At 48.5% G+C, this 24,452-nt stretch overlaps 2 protein-coding genes across 9 annotated transcripts in view; one reads left to right on the top strand and one right to left on the bottom strand.

Moving 5' to 3' along the window:
- WDR48 (WD repeat domain 48) overlaps positions 1-13,279 on the top strand; it is a 43,803-nt gene extending 30,524 nt beyond the window's left edge. For all 4 annotated transcript variants that reach the window (XM_004319823.4, XM_073811068.1, XM_019946875.3 and 1 more), the window contains 8 exons: positions 13-120; positions 432-528; positions 2,613-2,708; positions 5,237-5,342; positions 6,239-6,326; positions 8,712-8,788; positions 10,252-10,444; positions 11,264-13,279. In XM_004319823.4, the coding sequence (XP_004319871.1) occupies positions 13-120; positions 432-528; positions 2,613-2,708; positions 5,237-5,342; positions 6,239-6,326; positions 8,712-8,788; positions 10,252-10,444; positions 11,264-11,359 (861 nt within the window). In that variant the 3' untranslated portion in view covers positions 11,360-13,279. The remainder of the gene's footprint in view (positions 1-12; positions 121-431; positions 529-2,612; positions 2,709-5,236; positions 5,343-6,238; positions 6,327-8,711; positions 8,789-10,251; positions 10,445-11,263) is intronic.
- On the bottom strand, positions 13,214-24,420 carry GORASP1 (golgi reassembly stacking protein 1). 5 transcript variants are annotated; one of them, XM_033864699.2, is made up of 9 exons: positions 24,266-24,420; positions 20,154-20,234; positions 19,442-19,645; positions 17,893-17,979; positions 17,619-17,749; positions 17,129-17,381; positions 16,239-16,389; positions 15,630-15,782; positions 13,214-15,376 (listed from the first exon to the last, which is right to left on the bottom strand). In XM_033864699.2, the coding sequence occupies exons 1-9, from the start codon at positions 24,326-24,328 to the stop codon at positions 15,129-15,131; spliced, it is 1,371 nt and encodes a 456-aa protein (XP_033720590.1). In that variant the 5' UTR covers positions 24,329-24,420; the 3' UTR covers positions 13,214-15,128. The 5 variants fall into 5 exon arrangements, with proteins under 5 accessions (XP_033720590.1, XP_073667171.1, XP_033720591.1 ...); XM_073811070.1 differs by lacking the exon at positions 24,266-24,420 and adding an exon at positions 23,918-24,227 and having other exon boundaries at positions 20,154-20,331; XM_033864700.2 differs by lacking the exon at positions 24,266-24,420 and adding an exon at positions 23,096-23,642.
- Between the last annotated feature and the right edge of the window lie 32 nt (positions 24,421-24,452).

Below are 24,452 nucleotides of genomic sequence, written 5' to 3'. Positions count from 1 at the left end.
TTTGATGTATAGGCATGTAAAGTTGAAGATCTGGGCAAAGTGGATTTTGAAGATGAAATTAAGAAAAGATTTAAGATGGTGTATGTACCAAATTGGTTCTCAGTAGACTTAAAAACAGGGGTAAGTTAGCAATTGATATTTGTGCGATTTGGGATAGTTGAAAATTTCTAATATAGCTCAAAATTAAGTATGATTAGTTATAGAGTCCTGTGTTTTTATGTATGAAAGGAAAAAATTTTATGCAGTTTAAATGCCTTTTCATATGCCAGTATATTAAATTGTAGTTGCATTGAATCACGCAGAAACACATTTTGGTTCTGAATCTGTGGCTTAGCACTTTAGTTAAATAGTACAAATAAGTAATGGTTTAGAGACTTATTTGGAGAATGTATTCACATGGAATGTCACTAACAATTTTTTTCTTTTGACAGATGTTGACAATTACTTTGGATGAGAGTGACTGTTTTGCTGCTTGGGTTTCTGCAAAAGATGCTGGCTTTAGCAGCCCCGACGGGTCAGATCCAAAACGTGAGTTTAAGTGTCCTTCTTTTCCCTTTCTCCTTCCAAAAGAGAAGGTGGATCTGTGCTGTTTTTTTATGTGCTCATCTTTTTTTTTTTAAACAATATTTGGGTTTTTCAAAAATCATTTTTCAAGAAACTTGTATATTCTCTCATATGGAAATGGAAAATACTATTCATTTTAAATGTTTTGGGGATCTTGATTTTTCTCACAATCTATGGCTTAGCTTTAACAATTAAACATGCAGCACACTCTCTACCCTTAAACCATGTGGGAAGTCTGTTAGGTTAGGAAAGTGAATGTAGGAAACAGTTTTTCCCCCCCGATTTAAAAAAAAATTATTGAAGTATAATTGACATATAATGTATTAGTTTCAGATGTACAATATAATGATTCAATAGTTGTATATATTGTAAAATAATCACTACAATAAGTCTAGTTAACATCCATCACCATACACAGAAAATTTTTTTTTCTAAATGAGAATTTTTAGGATCTACTCTCTTAGCACCTTTCAAATATGCAATACAGTATTAGTAACTACAGTTGCCACGCTGTATATTACGTCCCCATGACTTATTTATTTTATAACTGGAAGATTGTACCTTTTGACCCCCTTCACCCATTTTACCCATTCCATTACTCCCCACATCTGGCAACCATCAATCTGTTCTCTGTATCTGTGAGCTTTGTTTTTTGGCTTTTTTGTTTTTAGATTCCACATATAAGTGGTATTTGTCTTTCTGTGTCTGACATATTTCACTTAACCATAATGCCTTCACGGTTCATCCTTATTGTCGCAAATGGCAAGACTTCATTCTTTTTTATGACTGAATAATATTTCTGTGTGTGTGTGTGTGTGTGTGTGTGTGTGTGTGTGTGTATCACATTTTCTTTACCCATTCATCCATCAGTGGACAATGAGGTTGTTTCTAATATCTTGGCTATTGCAAATAGTGCTGCAGTGAACATGGGGGTGCATATATCTTTTTGAATTAGTGGTTTCCTTTTCTTTGGATAAATAGTCAGAAGTGGAATTACTAGATATAATAGTTTTATTTTTGAGGAACTGCTGTACTGTTGTCCACAGTGGCTTCACCAATTTACATTCCCATCAGTAGTGCACAAGGATTCCTGTTTCTCCACGTACTCTCAAACATTTGTTATTTGTGGTCTTTTTGATAATAGCCACTCTGACAGGTGTGAGGTGATATGTCATTGTGGTTTTGATTTGCATTTCCCTGGTGATTAATGATGTTGAGCATCTTTTCATGTACCTGTTGACTGTCTGTGTCTTCTTTGGAAAAATGTCTATTCAGATCTTCTACCCATTTTTTAATCAGATTGTTCAGTTTTTTTGCTATTGAGTTGTACAAATTTTTTATATATTTTGGATATTAACCCCTTTCAGATACATGATTTGCAAATATTTTCTCCCATTCACTAGGTTGCCTTTTCATTTTGTTGATGATTTCCTTTGCTCTGCAGAAGCTTTTTAGTTTGATGTAGTCCCACTTGCTTATTTTTGCCTTCATTGCCCTTGCTTTTGGTGTCAGATCCAAAAAAATCATTGCCAAGACCATTGTCAGCGAGCGTACTGCCTGTGTTTTCTTCTAGGAGTTTTATGGTTTCAGGTCTTACATCAAGTCTTTAATCCATATTGAGTTAATTCTTGTGTATGTTGAGAAGAGACTCATCTTCATAAGAGTCTATTACATTTTGTTGATTATGAATGTAGCATGTAGAAATACCTGATATATATAAATATAGTGTATTGGCTTTGTATGGAAATAGCCCTTTAAAGACTACAGTTGCTGTTTTTGTTTGTTCATTTTTAAAGAATGGCTATATCTGAACAACCAAATAGAATATGTGTTTGCTCCATATTATCACAGCTTTAAACATTCTAAGATAAAATTTTAATAGACTTCGTGATATCTCTAAATCTTGCTTTTAAACATCCTTGGCATTGGGTTAAGAATGTAACATCAGAGTTTGTGGAAATTTTTAATTTTTACTTCTTTCCCTCTATTTTTAGGTTAAAGCTAATGATTCTCTTTTCCATTTCTTTTTTATATTAACTCTTTTGCAGTGAACTTAGGAGGACTTTTACTCCAGGCCCTCCTAGAATATTGGCCTAGGACGCATGTGAATCCAATAGATGAAGAAGAAAATGAAGTAAACCATGGTTCGTGTTTTTATATCAGGATAATTGATTTAAAATTTACTCAGAAGTTAAGGATACTTAGATTGTTTGTTATCCTGAGAATGTTTTCTTAAAAAAATTATTTTAAGCATTTGCTAAAGTGTGACATAATAAATATATGTGATGTGCCCAATTTACTGCCCTCCCTTCCACATCCTAGAGAACATCCATCCAGTCTTAACTGAGATTCCAAGAGAGCTTTTAATCAGTGAGATTCTATACACAAGATATATAGAATAAACCCTGTGTATTCAAATGACCTTTGTCCTTAAACGTAGGCAGCTTAGCAGGGTTATTCCAAAGATATTTCTTAGGGTATCCATGGACCGGCTAGATTTACCTCCAGTGCTCGCTAATTAACATCAAAAAGCCAGGTTTGTCCTTGTGTAGTCTAACTTCACATTGGCTTGAAATGTAGATATTACCTAGTCTGATGATCTACCTGATCTTGGCTCAAAAATTCAAATCCCAACTCAGAAGTGTCAGGTTAAGTGAATGAGTATGTGTAAAGAATTAATGTCATTGAGGGCATTGAAAAGCTTTGTGTGCCACAGGCAGTGGCAGTAACTTTCTCTGGGAAGCAGAGGAGAATTTGGCTCAGTTTCATTAAAGAAAGGGGAAAAGAAATCTTAAAATTTCACAACTCATATGTAACCTTAAGTCCCACCCACTGAGGACTTATCTGCTGAAGATTCTCTGAAGATTGCCCACTTACGGTGGTCACCAGTGATGAGGACCTCCTGCCAGAGACTTTGTTCTGGCTGACTGATTCATCCAGAATGATTTTTGGAGTTTAAATCTGTTTTGCAAGGATGACATACCTCTTTCTCTGAAAGCCAGTCTCCTGATGTCCCTGTCATAGAGAGGGCACTGACCCCACCCGTGATGTCATTTCTTTTGTCACCTGGCCCACTTTATTCCCCTTTAGAATTGTACAGTGGGCTGTGAGCCAGAGAAATTCAGTGGAAATTTCTCTTCACAGAGGGTTGAGCAAGCTAGGTTCTGGTATGGGCTCTGCCATTTATCAGCCATGTAGTTATGGGCATGTCATTTCCTGTTCTTGGCTTGTTTTTCTCCATCTGTAACATGACAGGGTGCCCTCAGAGGCCCAAGTAGCAATAATACATATTAAGTAATGAAAAAACAGTGGTACAGGGACTTCCCTGGTGGTCCAGTGGTTAAGACTTTGCCTTCCAATGCAGGGGTTGCGGGTTCAATCCCTGGTCGGGGACCTAATATCCCACATGCCTCGCAGCCAAAAAACCAAAACATAAAGCAGAAGCAATACTGTAACAAATTCAATAAAGACTTTAAAAAAATCAAAAAAAATCTTTAAAAACAAAACAAAAAACAGTGGCACAGAGTAGGGTGGTGTGATGAATTGGGGGATTGGGATTGACGTATATTCGCTAATATGTATAAAATAGATGACTAATAACCTGCTGTATAAAAATAAAATAAAACAAAATTCAAAGAAAAAGATCAAAAAAAACAGTGGCACAATCAGCACCTCTTGGATCCAGGCTTTGGTTGGGGGTATAAAGAAAAAGTCACAGGAAACCCCAAATCATCCTTAAAATCAAACTGGCATAGTAAAGGCAGGGCAGGACCCAGCCAGAGCTCAGGACACTGCACACTCTATGTGTCTGGTAATCTTCTGCTACACCTGCACCATGCTCAGTGGATACTCAAGAGCTGCTTAGATTATACTTGGGGAGCAGTTCAAGTATTCTGAGGCCTGTATTGTGTTGCAGGTGGGGGTAATAAAGATAAATGGGCATGGACCCTACCCTTCAGGGACTGGCATTCTGGTTGGGCAAAGGGCCGCTTACATCAGCATTATGAGATCAGAGAGTAGGTTCTGTGAGAGAGGTTCTGAGAGTGCTGTAAGGTTGCAGAGGGCAAGACTGCTTCCAGATTCGTCAGGGAAGTGTTTATGCACAAGCTGGCACTTGAGTGGGGGTCGACGGCACTCCGTTCAAAAGATTACAAAGAAAGCAGAGTGAAATGAAGTCTGCAGAGAGCAGTAAAGATGAGATTATTACCTCTTTGAGGTTTTGTTTTTCACTGATACCTCTGCCATTAGTTGTGACTACCGTTAACCATAAAGTTTTTTCTGACAGAAATTTTTCTGAGCTCGGCATTTTACCGGCCCCATCCCGTCCCTGCAGCAAAAAAAGAGCAGATCATCGTTTATAAAGAGGCTGTCCTGTACTTACCTGTGGCTGAAATAGACGGTTATGTTTTTGTCTCAAATCTCAGACATTAATCTCTTCTGTTAAAATCCTCTAAAATGTAGTCATTTCTCATGAGGTACATCCCAAGTTGCCATATTTCTTATTTTCAAGAATTTAACTTCGTTTTTTTACCTTTATTTTTGTCTCTGACTGACGTACAGGATTTTGACTTAAAAAATCTTGCAATGGTTGGGCTCTGTGGAAATGAAATGTTTAGAGTCTGTGTTTTTAGCACTAACTCTGGATCCTGACACCATCTGTACCTTTTCCTAGTAAATGGGGAGCAGGAGAACCGAGTACAGAAGGGAAATGGCTATTTCCAGGTGCCCCCACACACTCCTGTGATCTTTGGTGAAGCTGGAGGTCGCACCTTGTTCAGGTATGGGTAAGAAGGGCTAAGAAGGCATCCTGTTTGCCAAGAAGTATTCATTCAAGCACATGTTTAACTTCTAGAGGTGTCAGGGGTTTGGAAGCTTCTTCATCTCCATGACATAGTTAAGTGTCTGGTGCTATTAGACCCCATTCTAATTGTGAGCTGAGCCTCTAGTGTTCAAATGAGGTTGATAGCTTGCCTTGAGGCAGCTTCTTAGTGGTTTCTGCAGGAAACCATCACCGGAAGTGTCTGCCCACAGGACAGCATCAGAGTAGATAACTTCCCTCGGGCTTGGCCAGGGGAGATGGACTGGGCTGCTCTTGGGAACTGTTGTGCCCAACAGTGGCCCGACCTGGGGAGTGAGGCAGTCCTTCATGAGGCCCTGCACGCAAGAGCTAGACTGGCTTCATCTCCAAGTTGCCAGCCAAGGCCCAGGGAGAGTCATGGGGGAAAGCCTACTAGAGTCTTCTGTAGGGCCAGAAGTAAGAGAAATGTTTGTCTTGCCCTTGAGGGCAGAATTTTCTTCCTTGATGATGGTTTCCTGAGAGTGTGGTTACCAAAAATAAACCTGACCCCCACTGTGTGTGGAGTGCCACACTCTGTAGCACTGGCAGACGACCTTTCTCAAGTGCTTTGCCTATACCCAGGTTCCTATCCTCACCCAGGGAATCAGGCAGCTGTAGTGTATGTCTGGCCTCAAAATCTGGGGGCCTGAGTTTTAGGGCTTGCTCTCCCTCTTAGCAGAGTGAGTCATTCTGCCTGCCTTCACTTTATTTCCTCAGCTGTCAAGTGAGGGTTATCCTAAATGAACTCTGTAACAGTCCCTCCCTCTAACGTTTATTGACAATGATTTTGGGATCTGTGCTTGTTTTGTCACTTACTACCTGTTGGATTATGTTTAGGCTGCTCTGCCGAGACTCTGGGGGTGAGACTGAGTCCATGCTTCTGAATGAGACAGTGCCACAATGGGTAATTGACATCACTGTGGATGTAAGTATCCTCCATTCCCACTTTGCCCTTTTATTTTTTTCCAAATCATGAAGACAATTAAGAACTACTTTAGACTGTGTAATCTTTAATTAAAACTACACTACCAAGTGGAATCCTCTTCTGCTTCCCTGCAGTTCCAAAGTTTCAGAAGAAGTATTAATAATTATTTATATATCTCTTTATGTCTTTAAATTATATAAATAATATATGCTTATCAAAGAAAATAATAAATGAATAAGGTGAAATTCCCATCCCTTTCCCAATCACTGTTTCTCTTTTATTCACTCCCTATTCTTCTTCCCAGAGGTAGTAAATATTAATAGTTTAATGCATAGCCTTCAGTAGTTTTTTCTGTACGTACACAAGCATATATTATTTGTGTATATATGTGTGTGTGTATAGATCATTTTATTTTGCACAAAATCTCCTACTATATATACTGTTCTGCAACTTGATTTTTTTGTTTTTTTTTTCTCTTCTCTCTTAAAAATATATCTTGGACATTTTTTCATGTCTGTATATGGATCATTCCTTTTTAATGACTGCAAGGTATTCCATTGTATAAATGTACCAAGATCTATTTAGCCAGTCCCTATAAATGGACATTTAGGTTGTACCCAGTGTTTTCTATTACAAACAATGCTTCAGTGAACATCCTTGTACATATATCTTTGTGTACTTTTTAGGATAAATTCCTAGAAGTGGAATTGCTGGATCAAAGGGTATGCACATTTTAAATTTCGATAGATGTTGCCAAATTGCCCTCCACAAAGGCTGTACCAGTTTACACTCTTACCAACAGTGTATGAGTGCCCAGTACTGCACACCCTCACCAGTGCTGGATACTTACAATCTTTGCTGAAAGATAGGCAGATTTTTGTTTTATAGGCAGATATTATCTCATTGTTTTAATGTGTTTTTTGGTTTTGGTTTCATTTGTGGTGAGGTTAAGCATCTTTTCACATTGGCCATTTTTATTTCTTCTTTTGTGGATTGCCTATTTGCATTCTTTACTCAGTTTTCTATTGGGTTATTTGTCTTTCTTACTGACTTGTAGGCGTTGTTCATATTCAATATTAACCCTTTGACTATTATCTTGCCTCTCAATTGAATTTTACTTTGTTCATGATGTCTTTTGGCAGGCAAAGAGTTTTAATTTTTATATGACCAGATCCTTTTTGGCTCTGAGTTTCATGTCTTGCTTAGGTATTTCCCACTTCAAAGTAGCAAAAATGTTCTCTTCTTGTATTCTCTTCTAGTATGTTTATGATAATGGTTTGTGTCTAGATCTTCAGTCTATTAGAATTTATTCTGTTTGGTGTGAAGTAGAATGCTAACTTTCTCCAAATGGATAGCCAGTGTGCCAACACAATATATTGAATAAACTTTTGCTACTAATTTGAAATGCTATCTTTATCATATACTAAATTTCTATACACACATGGGTCTGTTTCTAGACTCTTTTATGTGCTGTTGACCTATATTTCTAAAGATATATGAAAAGAGATTTAATCTCTAGAACCTGCAGAAAATTCATTTTCTGTCCCAGATATACCTCCAAGAACTTAAAACTGGTCTGCCACCTGATAGATATTCTGTGGTCTTCTCTAAATCCGAGCTCCCCATAAACCACAACTTCCTTTGAGTGTTAAACTCACCTGGATGCATTGCTGACTTTAGGCCTGTGGCTCATTCCTCAGAGGAGACATCCAGACAGGATATGATATGGAGGCTCGGAGAGGATTAATCCCCAGAGAAAAGATGACCAATTAATTTTATCCTTCATCTAAGTATGTGGTTTACCTCATGGTGGACATCTAGGTGGTTGGCTGAAGTTTCCACTCATTTAAAACCTCAGACCTTACTCTGATGTCAGAGGAAAAGAAAGTGGGAGGACTTTGATTGGCCTTTTCAGTTGGATAATGGGCCTCACCAGCGTAGAGCGTATGGTTTTGCTCAAAGGTGAATGTTGTGGGTTTCTTGCAAGACACTTAATTTTTTGTTTGGGCATTTTAATGTAGAACTCAGATTTTGGTTTGTATAGCTTAAAGAATTAAAATTTGTTTCCTTTTCATTCCTTGAATTGTTAATAGAGAAGATCCATGCTGCAATTTCATATTGCCACTGACATTGCATATAATTTGTCTTTATGTATCTTTTATTACAAAATGAAACATTATACTTTTCTGATACCTTTTCACGTAGATAATTTGATAGCTTATTATAAAGGCTGACGTAGATAATTTGATAGCTTATTATAAATTTCATAGACAGTCACTTTTAATTGTGAAATAACTTAACTTGTGGATGGTTTTCCTGTTGACATCATTTTAGTTTATCAGCTAACAGAAACTATCTTACCTTTTTTCACTTTTCATGTTTCAGAAAAATATGCCCAAATTCAACAAAATTCCTTTCTACCTCCAACCTCATGCATCTTCAGGAGCAAAAACCTTAAAAAAGTAAGTAAATGGAGTGTCATGTGATACTTTGATCTAATTTATTGCCAGAGATTTTTAAAAATTCCTTATAATTGCTTTTATAGCACAGGAGGCAAGTACTAGATCTAAGGCTAATTTCATAATATTGAAAGTTTATATAATTTAACCATATACCAAGTACCTACTGTGGCCGGCTGCAGATGTTCAAAATAAGTAAAACATGGGTTTTGTCTCTTATAGTTTAGGACACAGTCTGCGTATAGTAACTGCTTTTATGGATACTTACGGAATGATGAGTGTAGGGGAAAGAAATGAATTTTTGGCTGTAGCTTTCCAGAAAGCTTTCTTGAAGGACATGGAATTTGAGCTGGACATGTAAGGATGGATAGAACTTCAAAAGAGCGATATTCCAGGTCCAGAAAATGGTTCGATCAGGGATGTGGAAGTAGGAGCCTGCATAAGATATTGAAATTGTCAAGGACCTGTGTAGCTGCAGCATAGGATGGAGGGGTGGCCAGGAGATGCTAGGAGGGGAGTCAGAAAGAACATTCAAGGTTTCACTGATGTGTATCCCAGCAAGTAGAATCAGTAGGACTTTAAAACCTTTTGTTAGAGAGATTTCCAAACATATGCAAAAAAAGACAATAGGAGAATGAACCCCCATTATCCCATCACACAGCTTAAATAATTCTCAACATATGGCTAAACATTTTGTTTCATCTATACCTCTACCTCCCCTCCCTCCCACTGAACCCACCTGCCTACACACACATACACACACACACACACACACACACACACACACACACACACGATTATTTTAAAGCAAGTTCTGGATATCACTTCAACTAGGTTTAATGACTGAAGTTCAGGATGACTTTCAGAGTATGAGCCTTAGCTACTTGGTTTGACCATTATTAACTGATGTCGGAGATACAGAAGTAGGCTTGGGGGTAAGGAAATTGCTGAATCTAGTTTTGGACATGTAGAGTTTGAGGTGCCTTTGGGACATCCAGCTGGAGCTGCCTAGCTAGCTGTTGTGTTGGTAGGTCTGGAGATCAGACAGGCAGTTGAAACTCAAGGGCTTGGCTATAGGAGGAGGAAGCCTTGGGAGAAATGAGCACATATATCATCGGAGCCTGGTAAGCACCAGGGGCTGCCTTCCCTTCCATGAGCATTTAGTTTGCCCATGCTCTGGGAAAGTCTTTAAGGGAATAAAACCCAGAAGGCTATTCCTTATGTATATAGAAGGTTTAAGAATATGTATTTAATCTCATTTATTTGCACATAATCTGTCTTAGGGGAGGACACTATAGAAAATCTATTGGCGATTCTAAAAATGGATTACGGCAATGACTAAGAACATTTATTGGTTTATGTTTCTGTGGTATGTTTTATCTTTGTCAAATGTTAACACCAAGAAATATGGAAGAGATAATATCCAGTGATTTCCAGATGTCACAATCTGCCCTTGCTTTTTACAGAGATAGACTCTCTGCTAGTGACATGCTTCAAGTCCGGAAAGTAATGGAACACGTCTATGAGAAAATCATCAACTTGGATAATGAGTCTCAAACCACTAGCTCTTCTAATAATGAAAAACCAGGAGAACAGGAAAAAGAAGAGGATATTGCTGTGTTGGCAGAGGAGAAAATTGAACTTTTGTGCCAGGACCAGGTAAGTGGACTTGAGGACACAGCCCCATTTTTTCCAGTGCTGGTGCTCAGAATTTCATCATGTGGTGGGATTGTAGTTTCCAAGTCTGTTGCCTTTGGGGGGCTTTTGCTTTTAGGAGCACTGGGTCTCTCCCACCTATTTGTGAGGCCCCTTCTGAAGGGCTCTATAGCCCACCTTAAAGCTTCCATTTATCCCTGGGGCAGTTTTCAGGAAAGGGACATGGAGACTTAAATGCACACACAGACAAATGTGGATGTGCTGGTGGCTTTTTTTTTCTGACAAGAAAGATACATGCTCGTCTTTTTTTTTTTTTTTTTCCGGTACGCGAGCCTCTCAGTGTTGTGGCCTCTCCCGTTGCGGAGCACAGACTCCGGACGCGCAGGCCCAGCGGCCATGGCTCACGGGCCCAGCCGCTCCGCGGCATGTGGGATCTTCCCGGACCAGAGCACGAACCTGTGTCCCCTGCATCGGCAGGCAGACTCTCAACCACTGCGCCACCAGGGATGCCCCATGCTCGTCTTTATTTGCAGGGCAGCATCTGCCACGTTAGTTTAAGATTTGAAGTGGAGGTGGGTGGAGCATTGGTGGAGATGTTGTAAATGAAGATATACTCAAGGTATTTCTTCAGAGGAATGACTGAACATGGCCTGTCTGGCCTAGCCACACAAGCTGCACATCTCACTATGCCCAGATCCGTGCCTGCTTGCAAAGCAGCTGTGTCAGCAAGAACAGGCCACCAGGCATGGGCAAGGAGAGTCCCAGAGTTAACGATAAAAGCCTTAGATATACCTTTTTTATTATTCATTTTTTGCTATTCAGGTTTTGGATCCAAATATGGACCTTCGAACAGTGAAACACTTCATATGGAAGAGTGGTGGTGACCTCACCCTCCATTACCGTCAGAAGTCCACGTGAAGGGTGGGCGAACGCTCCTGGGTATTCATTTACTGACCTTCCTCTATGGCCCCAAGAGTAGTGCTAGGAAGCCCACTGAGCCCCAACGGGAACAAGACTTCTAACGGCCGATTTGGTATGGACTGAGATTCTCTTTCAATTGAAGTGACTAATCGAGATGTAATATAGAAACCAGTCTCCATGTGTAGATTAAGCTGTCCCCAGGAAGGCAGAGTGCCAGAGCAGAAGAGCCCCGATCAGACTGTGTCTTGCGAGGTGTACAAAGAACTAACGACAGGCCAGCGCAGACTTTGCTTCCTCCTTTTGTTTCAGAGGACCCTATCTTGATCTGTTAGCACTTGTTAGAAACACATTGGTAGGGCCACATCTGTCACTGTGTTTCAACTCCAAACCCACACTCTTGAGCTTTGCTAAGAGTACATTCCACTCATGCAGTACCTATGAAGGCTTTTTCCAAGTTTGTCATTTAAAAAAAAAAAAGTTGTTTTCACCATTTAAGACAGTTACTTTTAATAGGAATTTGCTGCTGCACAATTCGAGAGCCAGCCCATTTCATAATAAATGATTATTGTTGGGCTTGTTTTTAATATTGCATCTCAGATGTGTTCTTGTAGGAAGATCTGTTGAAATTCCAGGTGCTGGATCACAGCACTGGGACTGCCAGCCTAGAGTACGCCCAGCCTGTGCCCAGCGGTGATACCCCCACGGTGCCCGGACTGTTTGGCGGCCACAGGGAGGTGCAGCTCTTACTCCTTCCTCCACTGTGTCGTTTTATTTATGGGCAAAGCCAGGTGACACCACAGGTTCTTGCTCTGGGTGAGCAGCGTGACACCATCAAAACTTAAGACTGTGATGAGATTTTAACTTCATTTAAATGCTACCTAATATTTATGGTGTCAGAGTAAAAGGGTATCATAGTGAGTTAATTTGATATTCACATCCTGGAAGTATACATGTTTGTTTTTTCCAGTTTTATATGCAGGTTTTTGTTGTTGTTGTACCTGTATCCAGATTTCTTTTCACTGTTCTTTCTAACAATCTAAAGCTTTCATAGAATCATTTGGATCTTGTACAGAATATAACTTATTGGGGATAAATACTTCAACTTTTGGCAGAAAAAAATACTTTGGATTCTCCCCAAGGTCATTTGTATTTGGAATAGAACAATGGTCCACCCCCATAAAACTACGTAAGACAAGCCTCCTGGATGAAGCCAGAAGCACAAGTGCCTTCAGAGGGCAGTTTATTCCAGTCCAGTTGCCTCCCCAGCATGGCCCGTCCCCACAACAGCAGGGACTGCGGAGGGGGTGGGGAAGGTTTTTTCTTTTCTACGCCTTCACAGGTTCAGCTGGAGGCAGCTGGTGGCCTGAGTCCAGACCTCACTATCTGAGATATTCCAACCGGCACAACCGTAGAGGCAGGGTTTCCTCACTGCTCGTCAGCCTCCTTTGGAAAGTGGGCTGGTCACTGCCGCCACACTTTGAAGAGTGCGCAAAGACACGCCACACCTCCAGTGAGCCTGTCTCCCTTATGCAGAGAGCAACCGGCTGTTTTTAAAAATCCTTTCTATCTGTTGAATACGACAGTGCACTTTTGGTGCACATTTTTTAGCAATAGTTGTGAATTAATGGCAAAAACAAAACAAAAAAACTCATTTACCAGCCCTCAGTTGTGTTTGCACGAGGGGCCCTTGGGCTGAAGGAATGGGCCTCGCTGGGCCATGCTGCCCTGAGTGCCGAGCCTCGAGGGGCGGCTGTGCTCCCTTCCTGTCATAGATCTCACCCCCAGCATGGTTGTGGTTTTTTTTGTTGTTCCAGTCAAACCAGTAATAGTTTCCAGAAAATCTTGACAGTCTGCAATGCCAAAAGGGTAAAAATCTGTATTTCACAGTTGTATAGAATAAAGGCTTTAGTTACAATATTTCAAAGTGTAAGTACACATTTATTTTCACTTGTCATTTTCCTTCATAGCAGATTACAGAGAAAGGAAGAAACTTCTGGTTTTGTGTTTACCGTGGAAATAATTAGCATTGCTATCCATTTTATCCCCCAATTTAAGGAGGGGAGTGTGTGAAAGTGAGGGAGGGAAGAACCAGGTCCCTTGGGTGAGGGTGACTCTGGGTCAGACTGCCAGGCTACAGTGAAGGGAAGCTGGCCTCAGAACAGGCCCATGGTGATTCTTTTCTACTTCCTGGATTGCTGCACTGGGCTCCCAGACAGTCCAGGAACCAGGCTCCAGCACTGGCTTTGGACACAATGCCTCCCTGTTCTGTGGGCTTATCAGCTGCTCTGGTAGACTTGACAAAGACTTGCTTTTTAGATGTAGTCACAGTGCTAGAAGCGAAGTGTTTGCTGGTTTGGGGCCCTCCCTCCATATACTTGGTCTGTGCCCCCCAGAGCATACAATCCTCGTCCTATGAGCCTAAGAGAGCTCTGAATTCCCTGTAAGTGCACACATTCCAAATCAAATGGTAAAGGTGGGACTTTCGACTGGGCCGAGAGTAGAAGGCCAGGCTAGAGGCAGCTTTCACGGTACTCCGCGAGGGCTGAGGGAAGGTGAGGGACTCTAGCCAAAGAGGAGAGGACTTCAAGTGATGAGGGGCCATCCCTGGATGGAGCCCTCCTCTTCCTGCAGGAACCAGGCAGAGCAAAAGACTCGACCTAGTCTTAGCCTCCCAAGGCACTGGAGGTGAGGGGAACAGCCCTCTCCTATACTACAGGAAAGAACAGAAGGGCCCCTACCCAATCTTGTCCAGGCCCCTCATCTCCCCTTGGAGTGGGAGCTGTGTGTGAAGAACTCCAGTTGGGAGGACTGGCTCTAAGAGTCTGCTTAGGATGGTGAAATTAAATTTGTAACTTTTACTCACCACTGGGGCTGGCTGGATGACTTCTATATTTAGAAGAGATGGTTGTAAAAGTTTGGGAGCTGACAGGAGTCACAACTGGAGACACTTGTGTGTCCCCAGGTCTGTGGGGTGTAGACGGTGGCAAAGAAGAAGCATCGTGGTCCAAGCACAGGTGAGTGTGCTGAAGGGCCTAGAATTTCCAACCATCCTCCCTCAGAAGAGGTGGGCAAGTTCACTGCCTCTCCTCCAACCATGGCTGGAATATGTGGTTAGCATGAGCCAACTGTGCTGTGTAGCACAAAGTGAGACAGTAATTGGAGCGGCAGGGGTCCCCAGGGCTTGGGGTGCCTTTCATTACAGATAGAGCTGGCTGAGCTCTGTGGAAAGAATCACTGCAAGCCCTACAGAGCGATTAGGCAAACACTCCACACCAACCCCTTCGTCCCTCACCCCATCTTCACACCTCATGGTGCCTGGACTCTGCTACCTTCTGTGCACCCACAGAGCAGGAGCAAGCAGTGGGTACATGGCCAAAAGATGCCCTTCCCCAAGGCCCGCAGCCACTGAAGTTCCACACCCTACCCGAGCGGCAAAGAATCCTTTGCTCTCCGACCCTATCTCCTGGAAAACTTATTTAACCTGGGTGCTACTCCCAGCCCCTACTACCCCAAAAGTACTTGAGATTCTCAAACAAGTGGCCAATTCCCCAAAGGCAGGACCATCAGGCAGAATGAATGCTGGGAGGTCACCTCTTGGAGACCAGTAGCGTCTGAGTGGACACAAGCCACGCCACCCCCCACCCCCTGTCAGCAGCAGCCTAGGAAGCGTAATGCAGGGGGCTTGGCCACGCAGTGTGGCCTGAGCTGCCTCCCACTTCTGGGCCTCATGAAATGCCATCAGAGGCCCTTCTTAGTGCCTGGGGTGTTACTCTGGGGGGGAGAGCTGTGCCTGGCTGGCTGCCCCCTCAGCCTGTGCCCTGAAATCTGGGCTCTCTGTGCTTGCTGACTCCTCCTCAGCCTGGGCTTCGAGCAGCTCAGCAGACAGCCCATCTTCTGGTGAGGCTGCAGAGGTGAGGCTGTCGGGAAGTGTCAGCTGAGGCAGGTGGTCCGCCTGGGCGCCTGGGCTGTCTGGGAAGGAGACCTCAAACTCTGACCCGGACCAGGTGGCCTCACCTGAAACACACGGGGTGGAGCTGAGGAGGCCCACAGACCAGGGCCAGTGTGGCCTGGGGCAGTAACCCCGCTGACCCTCAACTCCCACCCCCAGCGTTGATGGGGGATGGGCGCTTTAGCGTACAAATGCCTTGATGCGGCTGCATTCCACATGCAGGCCAGCCTCTAACCCAGCTGAGAGACTCAGGGCCGCCTTCCCCACAACCCGGGGTCCTTCCCAGAAGGCCTCCGAAGGTGCCGGCCGGCCACTCACCACCACGCTCACAAGAACCCCTGCTGGAGCAGACGTCCTCCGGCCCTGAGGCTGAGACCGCAGTGGAGGTCAGCTCTGTGGAGGAGGGCAGCCCAGACCAGGCGCTGGCGTTGCTGCTGTCCATGAGGGAGATGCCGGACACGTCCAGGAAGCCTAGGGGAAGGTGCACAGTTCTCTGCCAGAACAAAACCCTGACCACTGGAAGGCCAGCGCCCTGGGCTCACGGCGCCCTGTTCCTGGGGCATCTGGCCCGGCCAGAGACTGTAACCTCCTCAGCCCGTGGCAATGCCCCCAGCCAACCCCAGAGGTTCCCCACTGCTGGTTTCTGAGGAAAGAAAGGGGCCTGGGGTTGGGTATCATGGGAATAGCCCAGTGGCAGAGGGCCCAGACCCTGCTCTGTGCCTAGTGTGCTGTGTGACCTTGAGCAGGCCCCCTCTCTCCTCTGGACGGCAGTCTTGCCATCCGTATACTGATTGGATCACCTGCAGTTATCTTGGTGGATATCAGATAGGAGGGCTCAGTGGGTCTGCTGAAGTCCAGCCCAGAGCCCGGGACCTGCTCCAGCACAGGGCTTGCAGGCCCTCAGCTTCCTCTCAGCCTGCTCGGTACCTGGGTCCATGACTCGCTGCAGTGGAGGCGGAGGCTGAAGAGGAATCTCCATGGAACGGGGAAGGTCGCCAAGGTCTGGAGTGCCATGGCCAGGACTCTTGGGCCCAGGGAGCTGTTCCTCCTTGGAGGAGCCAGGTGCCTGCAGCAGGGCCTACAGGGAGCCAGGGAAAAAAAGGAACAGGAGGGGCCTATTGGACAGGGTAGTCAAACCTAACCGCCAGCTCACACCCACCGGGAGCACCACTCAGCCCAAGGGAGCAAACAGCCCTGGGCATCTAACGCTTCCTCTACAGCAGATGTGAAGTCAGGCAAGAGGGGCCTGGCTGGCCTCCCGTGCAGTGCGGACATGGACTCAGGGCACCCTTCCCACTCTGCTGAGCAGCCCCAAGGGCCCACCAGACGGAGCCCCATCCATGACCCACAGGAAGAGTCCATGCCTGGAGAGCAGTCCCCAAGGGCCCCCGTGCAGACCCCAGGCACCAGCCCAATGCCCAGAGGCACTTGGGGGACCTCTCAACAGCCACGATCTGGCTGCAGACCCAGACAGACACCCAGCCCCTGGCCTAACTTTACCACAGACTCACGGAGGCACAGAACAAGGCTCTGCCCACCTCTGGGCCTTAGTTTCCCAGTCATGAAATGAAAATGACAACCAGTGCCTCACACTACCCTCACCTCCAGACCCAAGTGGCAGGAGAACCAAAGTAGGTTCCGCTGTCCCAGGACGGGCCCATCTTCTCCCACTGGGTCCCACAAGCAGATGGGCCTCCCAAGGCTTCTGCAGGCAGGCCCCCAGTGAGGACAGCCCCAGTCTCCTCTTCCCAGCTGCAGGCCCTTCTGCCCACATGAAGCTCCCCTCTCACCACAGCTGGCAGGTGCTCCCCACGTACCTCCACGTAGTCACCCTGCCTGGAGCCTGTCTCCAGGCCAGAAGGGGCAGGAGAGTCCTGCGGGGTGGGTCCAGGTGGTGGGGCACCAGGCGGCGGGACACCAGGCGGCGGGACACCAGGCGGCAGGACACCAAGTGGTGGGATACCAGGTGGCGGGACACCAGGTGGTGGGACACCAGATGGCTTCTTGTGGTGGCTGGGAGGCTGGGTTGGGATCCGGTGCAGATACCCATAGCCGATACCACAGCCCAGGCTGCCGAAGACCAGAAACATTCACTCCGGGGCTTGTCCCACAGCCCTTCCTATCCCTGCCACCCCCATACACCAGCAATGAGGGGGCCTCATGGACCAACTGTCAGCCTCAGGACCCCTGGGCCCAGGGCCCATCCCTCCATCCCCACCATGGGACTCCAGGTCCATGCCCAATGGCCAGGGTCCCCCACGGCCCCACCAGGGCCCCACCCTGCAGCCCTGCAACCCCAGGAAATACCTGCCCTCTCCTCCCCAGGCTGCATTGGGAGTGACAGTCACCTCCCGGCAGGAGTCGGACTCGGAGTTATAAATCATCAGCTTCAAGGGCTTCCCCTCATGGGATTCAATGAGTGAGAAGAAGTCCTCGGACTACGACAGACAACATGGTACCTGAGCCCTGCTCCCACCCTGGGATGGGAAGCCTCACAAGACAAGACACTTCTCATGGACAGTACCCACTTCTCCACACCCCATCCAGGGGGCCGGGGGGAAGGCTATGTGTGGTTCCTTACCTCCTGGAGGATCTGGTCTGAGCCAACCACGTAGTCGGTGTAGGGGCGCAAGCCAGCGAGGGAGGCAGGGGAACAGGGTTCCACATCCTGAGGAAAGAATCACAAACTATCCAACTATCGGCCTTGCTTCTGGGGGGCGGCGGGTGGGAAGCTGCCTCTCCAGGAGCTGCCTCTCCACCTGTCCTCTGTCCCCAGGCCAGGACCTCAAGTCCAGACTCTCCCAGCCCAGCCCCTGGTTCCCCTGCCTCCCCCGGTCCACAGCCTGTCCAGCAGAGGGCAGCACCGTGCCACAGGCAGGAGCTCCCGCATCTGACCACCTAGGTCCAACTCCTGGCTCCACCAGCGGCTAGCTAGGGCGCTATGGACAAACACTTAACCCCTCGGCCTCAGTTTCCCCACAATTAAAAGTGGGATATGTAGTGCTCACTCAAGAGTTGCTGAGAAGATTAAAAAAAATAATATATGCACAGAATGAAAACCACACCTTGGCCCACAGTAAGTGCCCAACTGCATTGCTGTTACGGCTGCAGGCACAGAACTGAAGACCCATGGGGTGGTGGGTGGGGGGAGGTTGAGGAGAGGGTGGTGAGAAGTGGGTACGAGGATTGCCTTCTCCCTTGGAAAGCTCCACTACCCAACCCCCAATCTCCCGGGAAATATAGAGGGATTTGTATCACCACCCCCATTGCACTTATGGACAAACTGAGGCTGGCTGAAAAGGTTGAGAAGGCTCCCACGAGGAGTCAGTGAGCAATAGAGGGGGCTAGAAACCAAATCAGCCAGTGTCCAGCTCAGGGCACCCTCTGTCCATCAAGCCGTAGGACCGAGCATTCAAGAACTTGGGCCCCATCAGTGACTGCATGTCACGTGTGCATGTGTGTCTGTGAATGAACACTAACAGCAACATCTGTGACAACTCAGTCACAGAGATTCATTAAGGTTCAGACCCCAGGCACCAGCCCAGTGCCCAAGGGTGCTCTCAGGGGACCTGCCAAGAAAAATCATAATATCCTAGAGCAGCGGGTCTCCGACCCTTCTGGCACCAAGGACCAGTTTTGTGGAAGACAATTTTTCCATGGACGGCGGGGGTGTTAACGGTTCAGGCGGTAACGCGAGCGACGGGGAGCAGCAGATGAAGCTTTGCTTGCTCGCCTGCTGCTCACCTCCTGCTGTGAGGCCTGGTTCCTAACAGGCTGGGGACCAGTACCAGTCCGCGGCCCTGGGGTTGGGGACCCCTCCCCTAGAGTACACCAGAAAAAAACACTCTTAGATAAAGACTAAAGCAGCCGCAGCAGCAGCCTTCTGGCAGTACAACCAAGCTTCCAGCAGATGGCGTCCCCACCTTTCCAAAGAAGCAGCCAACGTCTAGAGGGTAAGAAAATGCCCTAAGTCACAGGGCACTGTTGGGCTGAGAGGAGTTGCGCTCTCTGGGACACTGGAAAGGGGAGACCACACCCTGCCCTTGGGACCCTCTAATAGACCCACTGTCTGCTGGCCTCTCCCGGGAGGCCCCCACCACACACCCATCCCATACGCCTCGCCCACTCACCAGCACGTGCCACACATGCTCGCTGGCCCTTCGGAAGCTGCAGAAGCGCACGCTGGCGCCCAGCAGGCCCTGGCCGCCCCACATGTTGCTGGGCACCACCTCCACCTCGCGAACCTTATTGGTCTTCATGCTGAACACCTCCAGCTTCACCGGCTTCTCCACATTGGCCTTCAGTAGGGCCTTGAGCGTGTCATTCTCCTTGTTCTGCAGGGGCAGCGGGGCTGACTCCCGGACCCCCCCACACACACCCGGCCAGGCCCCCCAGACAAGTCTGGGTCTGAGATGGGGCAAGGGCCTTGGTGGCTGGGCTGGGCCTGCAGCCACTGTGACCCCCAGCACCCCCAAGCCCTGCTAAACCTTCCTCCTTCAGTCCCCCCGGAGAACACAACAAAGTAAGCAAAGAGCCCCCGGGGTCCAGAGCATTGCAGCACTGCCCACTCTGAGCTGCCCCTTCCAGAGCTCTCACACTTCTCAGGCCCCTCTGGGCAGACCCCGTAGACCTTGCAGCCAGTGCCAGGAGTCCACCTGCTCCAGCCCACCCCTGAGAGCCCGGGAGCTGAGCTCCAGGCAGGGCCCCCATCAGGCTCAGGAAGAAGGGGAGATGGGGCTCAGCCTCCCTTCAGCAGAAAAGGGAGGCAGGAGCAGGGCTGGGGCCCCTGTGGGACAGCAGGAGACACACACAAGCAAAGCAGAGGCAGAAGGGGGGCCTCACCAGCCTTGAGTGCCCGATGGTGATGATGAAGTCGAAGTAGGGCTCCAGGCCTGCCTGCTGGGCGGGGGAGTTCTCCTGCACCTGTGCTGCACAGAGGCCACGGTCACTGCGCTGACCCTGGGACTCTCCCAGAAGCCCCCAGCCGTCAATTCTAGAAACCATCACCACTCCCCGTGTCCTGGCGAGGACAGAGACACCAGCATGAACCGTTCCAGGCAGGCCACACATGGGCATGGTCAAAGTTCACTCCATCTTCTCTCACTACCTTCCTGGGCACAGGTTTTCCTCTTTTGGAAAATGACTCTTTCCTGAGTATGATCCACAGATGCTTCCAGAGATGCCTCATAGGAGAACCCAGAGCAGTAGGCCACACGGAGACAGGGTGACACAGATGGCTGCCCCAGAAGCCTGGGCTGGGGCTGCTGGAAAGCCAGAAGGGTTTACCAGAAATGTTTAGATGTGGACAGGAAGGGAGTGCCCCAGGATGGATGGAGCCAGGGCCATGCCCAGAAAGACAGAGTGCAGAAGGCAGCCTGTGGCCAGATCCCAGAGAGCCCCTGACCCTGTGGTGACAGATCCTGGCCCAGTTCCACAGGTGGGGCGATAGGAGCTGTTGAGGAGGGGTGGCTGAGGAGAGCAGACCCCAGAGTCTGGAATGAGCCTGAGCCAGGGAGCCTGGTGAGCAGCGCAGAGTCCCCTCACCATCCAACCTCCCCACACAGGACAGCTCCTCCAGCGGCCATTCCCAGCCCAAGGGGCTCCTGCCCTGCCCTCAACTCCCGAACTCCCTGCTGTCTCCAAAAACACCACAACCAGGCTTGCAGCTATGGTGGAAATCCATCTCAAAGGCCCCATTCACAGAGCTTTGCTCAAACAATGCAGCCTTTATCCCCAGGTCTGGACCGAATATGGGCCCCACACCCTCGGGCCTTTGGCTGTGAGCACTTGATGCCCTGTTGGTCAGGCACCAGCCAGGCCAGCAGCCCACAGGGCACAGGGCTCATGTGGCCTCAGGTTCCGGATGCTTCCTTGAGGGGAAGGCCCCCATGGCTTCTGCCACCCACTAGCCCCTCCAGTCTTGGAGTCCCCACACTGAAGGAGAGCTCACCGTTGAGGCTATGGATCAAGGCCAGTTCACCCCTGGAATGAGGGCTCCCTCCCCGCAGTGGAACCGACGGAGCCCCACCTTGCCACCTCCAGAAGCTGCCATGGCTTCCAGTGAGAATGAGCCCAGAAACCAACTCCAGCCCTAGTTGGCCTGGCCCAGAGAGCAGCTGCTTGGAGCCTGCCCCTCCGTCCCTTCAGGGGGAAGCTGGGACGAGGGGTCTTTGGAGAATCAGAGGACAGTTCGCCAGGGAGAGCTGGCGGGGAGCTGCTCCTCCCTGCTCTGGGCCACTCCACCTCCCTCGGGTAAGGCCCCCACTCCAGAGGCCGGTTGCCCTCTACCCTCCTCAACACTGTGTCTGCCAACCTCCATCATTAATGAGACTCAGAGGCTGGGGTCCCCAGTACGCAGGCCCGGCCCTCTCCCAGCCCACCCAGCGCCTCCACCTCCCCTCTCCTGTGGCCTTGTCCTCAGTCTGGCCTTGTCAAGGTCCCTTGCTCTGGGCCTTGTCATCACCCACTATGGCTCCACAGCGGAAATCACCTGCGGTGCTGCCCACCGCACCCCCGGCCCCGCAACAAGCATCCCCTCTGTCTGGCTCTCCCTTGGGCGTTCCCATCACCCCAGATCCCGCAGCCCCACAACGAGTGCTGCTTTCATAACACTCCCCCTGCCCCCTGTATCTCCCATCAGGGCACCTAGAGTGATAAACAAGGATGGCAGTTTACCCCTTCTCAGGCTTGGCTGGGTGCCAGAAGACTGCACCACCTGCTTCCCCTGTCATTTAACCGTCTCACTAACCCCAACTGACAGGGGAGGAAAAGCACTCAGTTATTCAGCAACAGCCTGACCCCAGGAAATCCAACCCAGAGTCTGCTCCTGTCCACTGCCGAGGACAGTGACTCCTCCACCATGCCCAGCACACCGTGGGAACGCCAATATTTAGGGAAGGCAGCACACTTGCTCTTCGTTTTTTTTTTAAATGTTTAGGAGGCAGTGTCACACCTCCACTTAAAACCTCCCAATGGCTCCACAGCTCAGCATAAAATCCTAAATCCTCAGGACAAAACGCAAGGCCCCAAGCAACCTGGCCTCAACCTTTAGCACTCTCCTCACATGGGCCATGCCACCCAAGCACACCAACCCCACCTCCTTGCTTCTCCTCAAGCCCAGCAAACACAGTCCCACCTCAGGGCCTCCCTCTGCCCAGAACGCTCTTCCCCCAAATATCTGTATTGTCCTTACTTCCTTCCAAGGTGTCTGTTCAAACGTGACTTGATCAGAGGCCTTTCCTGACCCCTGTATACAAGAGCACCCACTCATCACTCTGGATCCCCTCACTCTGCTTTATTTTTCTTGCTAGCAATGATCACCACCTACCATATATTTCCTGTCTGTCTCCCTTCCCTCTCTGCTGGCATCCAAATGTAAACTCCATGAGAAAAGGGACAATATCTTTTCTGCTCACTGCTTTATGTTCAGTGCCTGGAACTCTACCTGCCACAGCATATGTGCTCAAAATCACTGTTTTGGCTATAAGGATATACTGTACAACGCAGGGAATACAGCCAATATTTTATAATAACTATAAATGGAGTATAACCTTTAAAAATTGTGAATCACTATATTGTACACATATATAATATTGTACATCAACTAAATAAAACTACACGTATGAAACGGGGGAAAAAAAAACTGTTTTGTGAATGAAGACCTCCAATTCCCCAGTCTCTCCATTCTGTCCCTCTCCAACAGGCCCTTCCCATCTTCACTCTTACCATCACCACCACCACCCCACCCCCCATTGTCGATATCTTCAATTTGCCTTCCATCAAACCTGTTGGAAGACTCTTCCTGGCTGCATGCATTTCACTGTCCACCTTTTCTGTCCGGTGCCTCACCATGACGTCCACTAGGGAAAGCCCACCACCAAGCACAGATTCTGTTACCTCTGGGTCCTGAAGCCATCCTGGCTTTCCTTTTAGGAAACCTCTTCTTTAGCTGCCCCCCTCCCTCATAGTTGTTAACAGAGCCTCCCATCACAATGCAGACACCGCTCAACAGCCAGGCACCAAACTGACAAGCCTGTCTGCCTACCCCCATCTCTGCTGCCATCCACCGTGCACAAGGGAGAAGGGAGTCCTGCCCCGCGGCGCGCCGGGGACGGACACTCTCCTGCCCCTCTCAGCTCTGTTACAGCCCCTCCTTCTCCGCAGTACAAATCACCCCAAATCTCCATCTTGCTGCGGGCCCCTCTCCTCACCTTCAGGCTCTAGGAACCCACTCTATCTCCACTTTCCCCGGGACCTCTGTGGCGACACCGAAGGCACATTATCAGCCGCGGCCTTACCGCGCTTCTCCGCAATGTTCCACCGGGGAGCCCTCCCCCCACCATCCCCCGCAAACTCTCTCCCCGAGCCCTCTGCCGCATTCTCTTGGCTCTCCCGCTCCCACTTTCCCGGGCTGGTTCTCATCGGTCTTCGACCCCACCACAGGCAACATGCGCGCTGGCAGGCTCCCCCGCAGCTGGCGTCCACTCGGTTACCCCGACCCCCTGGATCCAAGGGCGGGGACAGCCGGGCCCTGGGCTTAGCTGGCTCTCTCCCCAGGCCCAGTAACAAGCGCAGTGCACAACAGGCGATCATAAATGTGATCATACAAGTGCACAAATGCGTCCCGACTCGACCTGGTGCTTTCACTCTTCAACCGGGAGAAGTGCCATTCCGGGGCGGCCCGACACGACCAGGAAACGCTCCAGCTTCCTGCAGAGCTGGCACTTGGGGCTGGCGCCGGGCCGACCCGCGGCCGCAGACGGGCCGGGGCCCAGGAGTGCCGTGGCGCCATCTCTTGCCGGCGTCTCCTACCGGGAAGGGGCATCACTCTCCCCCGGGCGGCCGCACTAAGGCCGAGACCCCGCCTCTACCGCCCCCAGGCCGGTGATCGGACGTCCCCCGCACATTGGTGGGGACGCCATGCCAAGGCCACCGGTGCCGCAGGGGCCACTCACCCCGTGCAGGTGGAAGCCCTCGGCGCCTCCCGCGGGCTGCTCGGCGCTGGCGCCCAGGCCCATGGCCACTGTCGGCTCGGGCGCCGGTGCCCGGGACCGCGGCGCCACCAGCGTACTCACCCTTTCGGCGCTCGACTACCCGCGCCTTGTCACGTGGGTGCCTGGCCACGCCCACCCTTAACAGACG

The sequence above is a fragment of the Tursiops truncatus genome, chromosome 10 (genome assembly GCF_011762595.2).
Source record: "Tursiops truncatus isolate mTurTru1 chromosome 10, mTurTru1.mat.Y, whole genome shotgun sequence".
Classification (NCBI taxonomy): Eukaryota; Metazoa; Chordata; class Mammalia; order Artiodactyla; family Delphinidae; genus Tursiops; species Tursiops truncatus.
The sequence above is the reverse complement of the archived record's forward strand: the minus strand, read 5'-3'. Positions and strand labels throughout refer to the sequence as shown.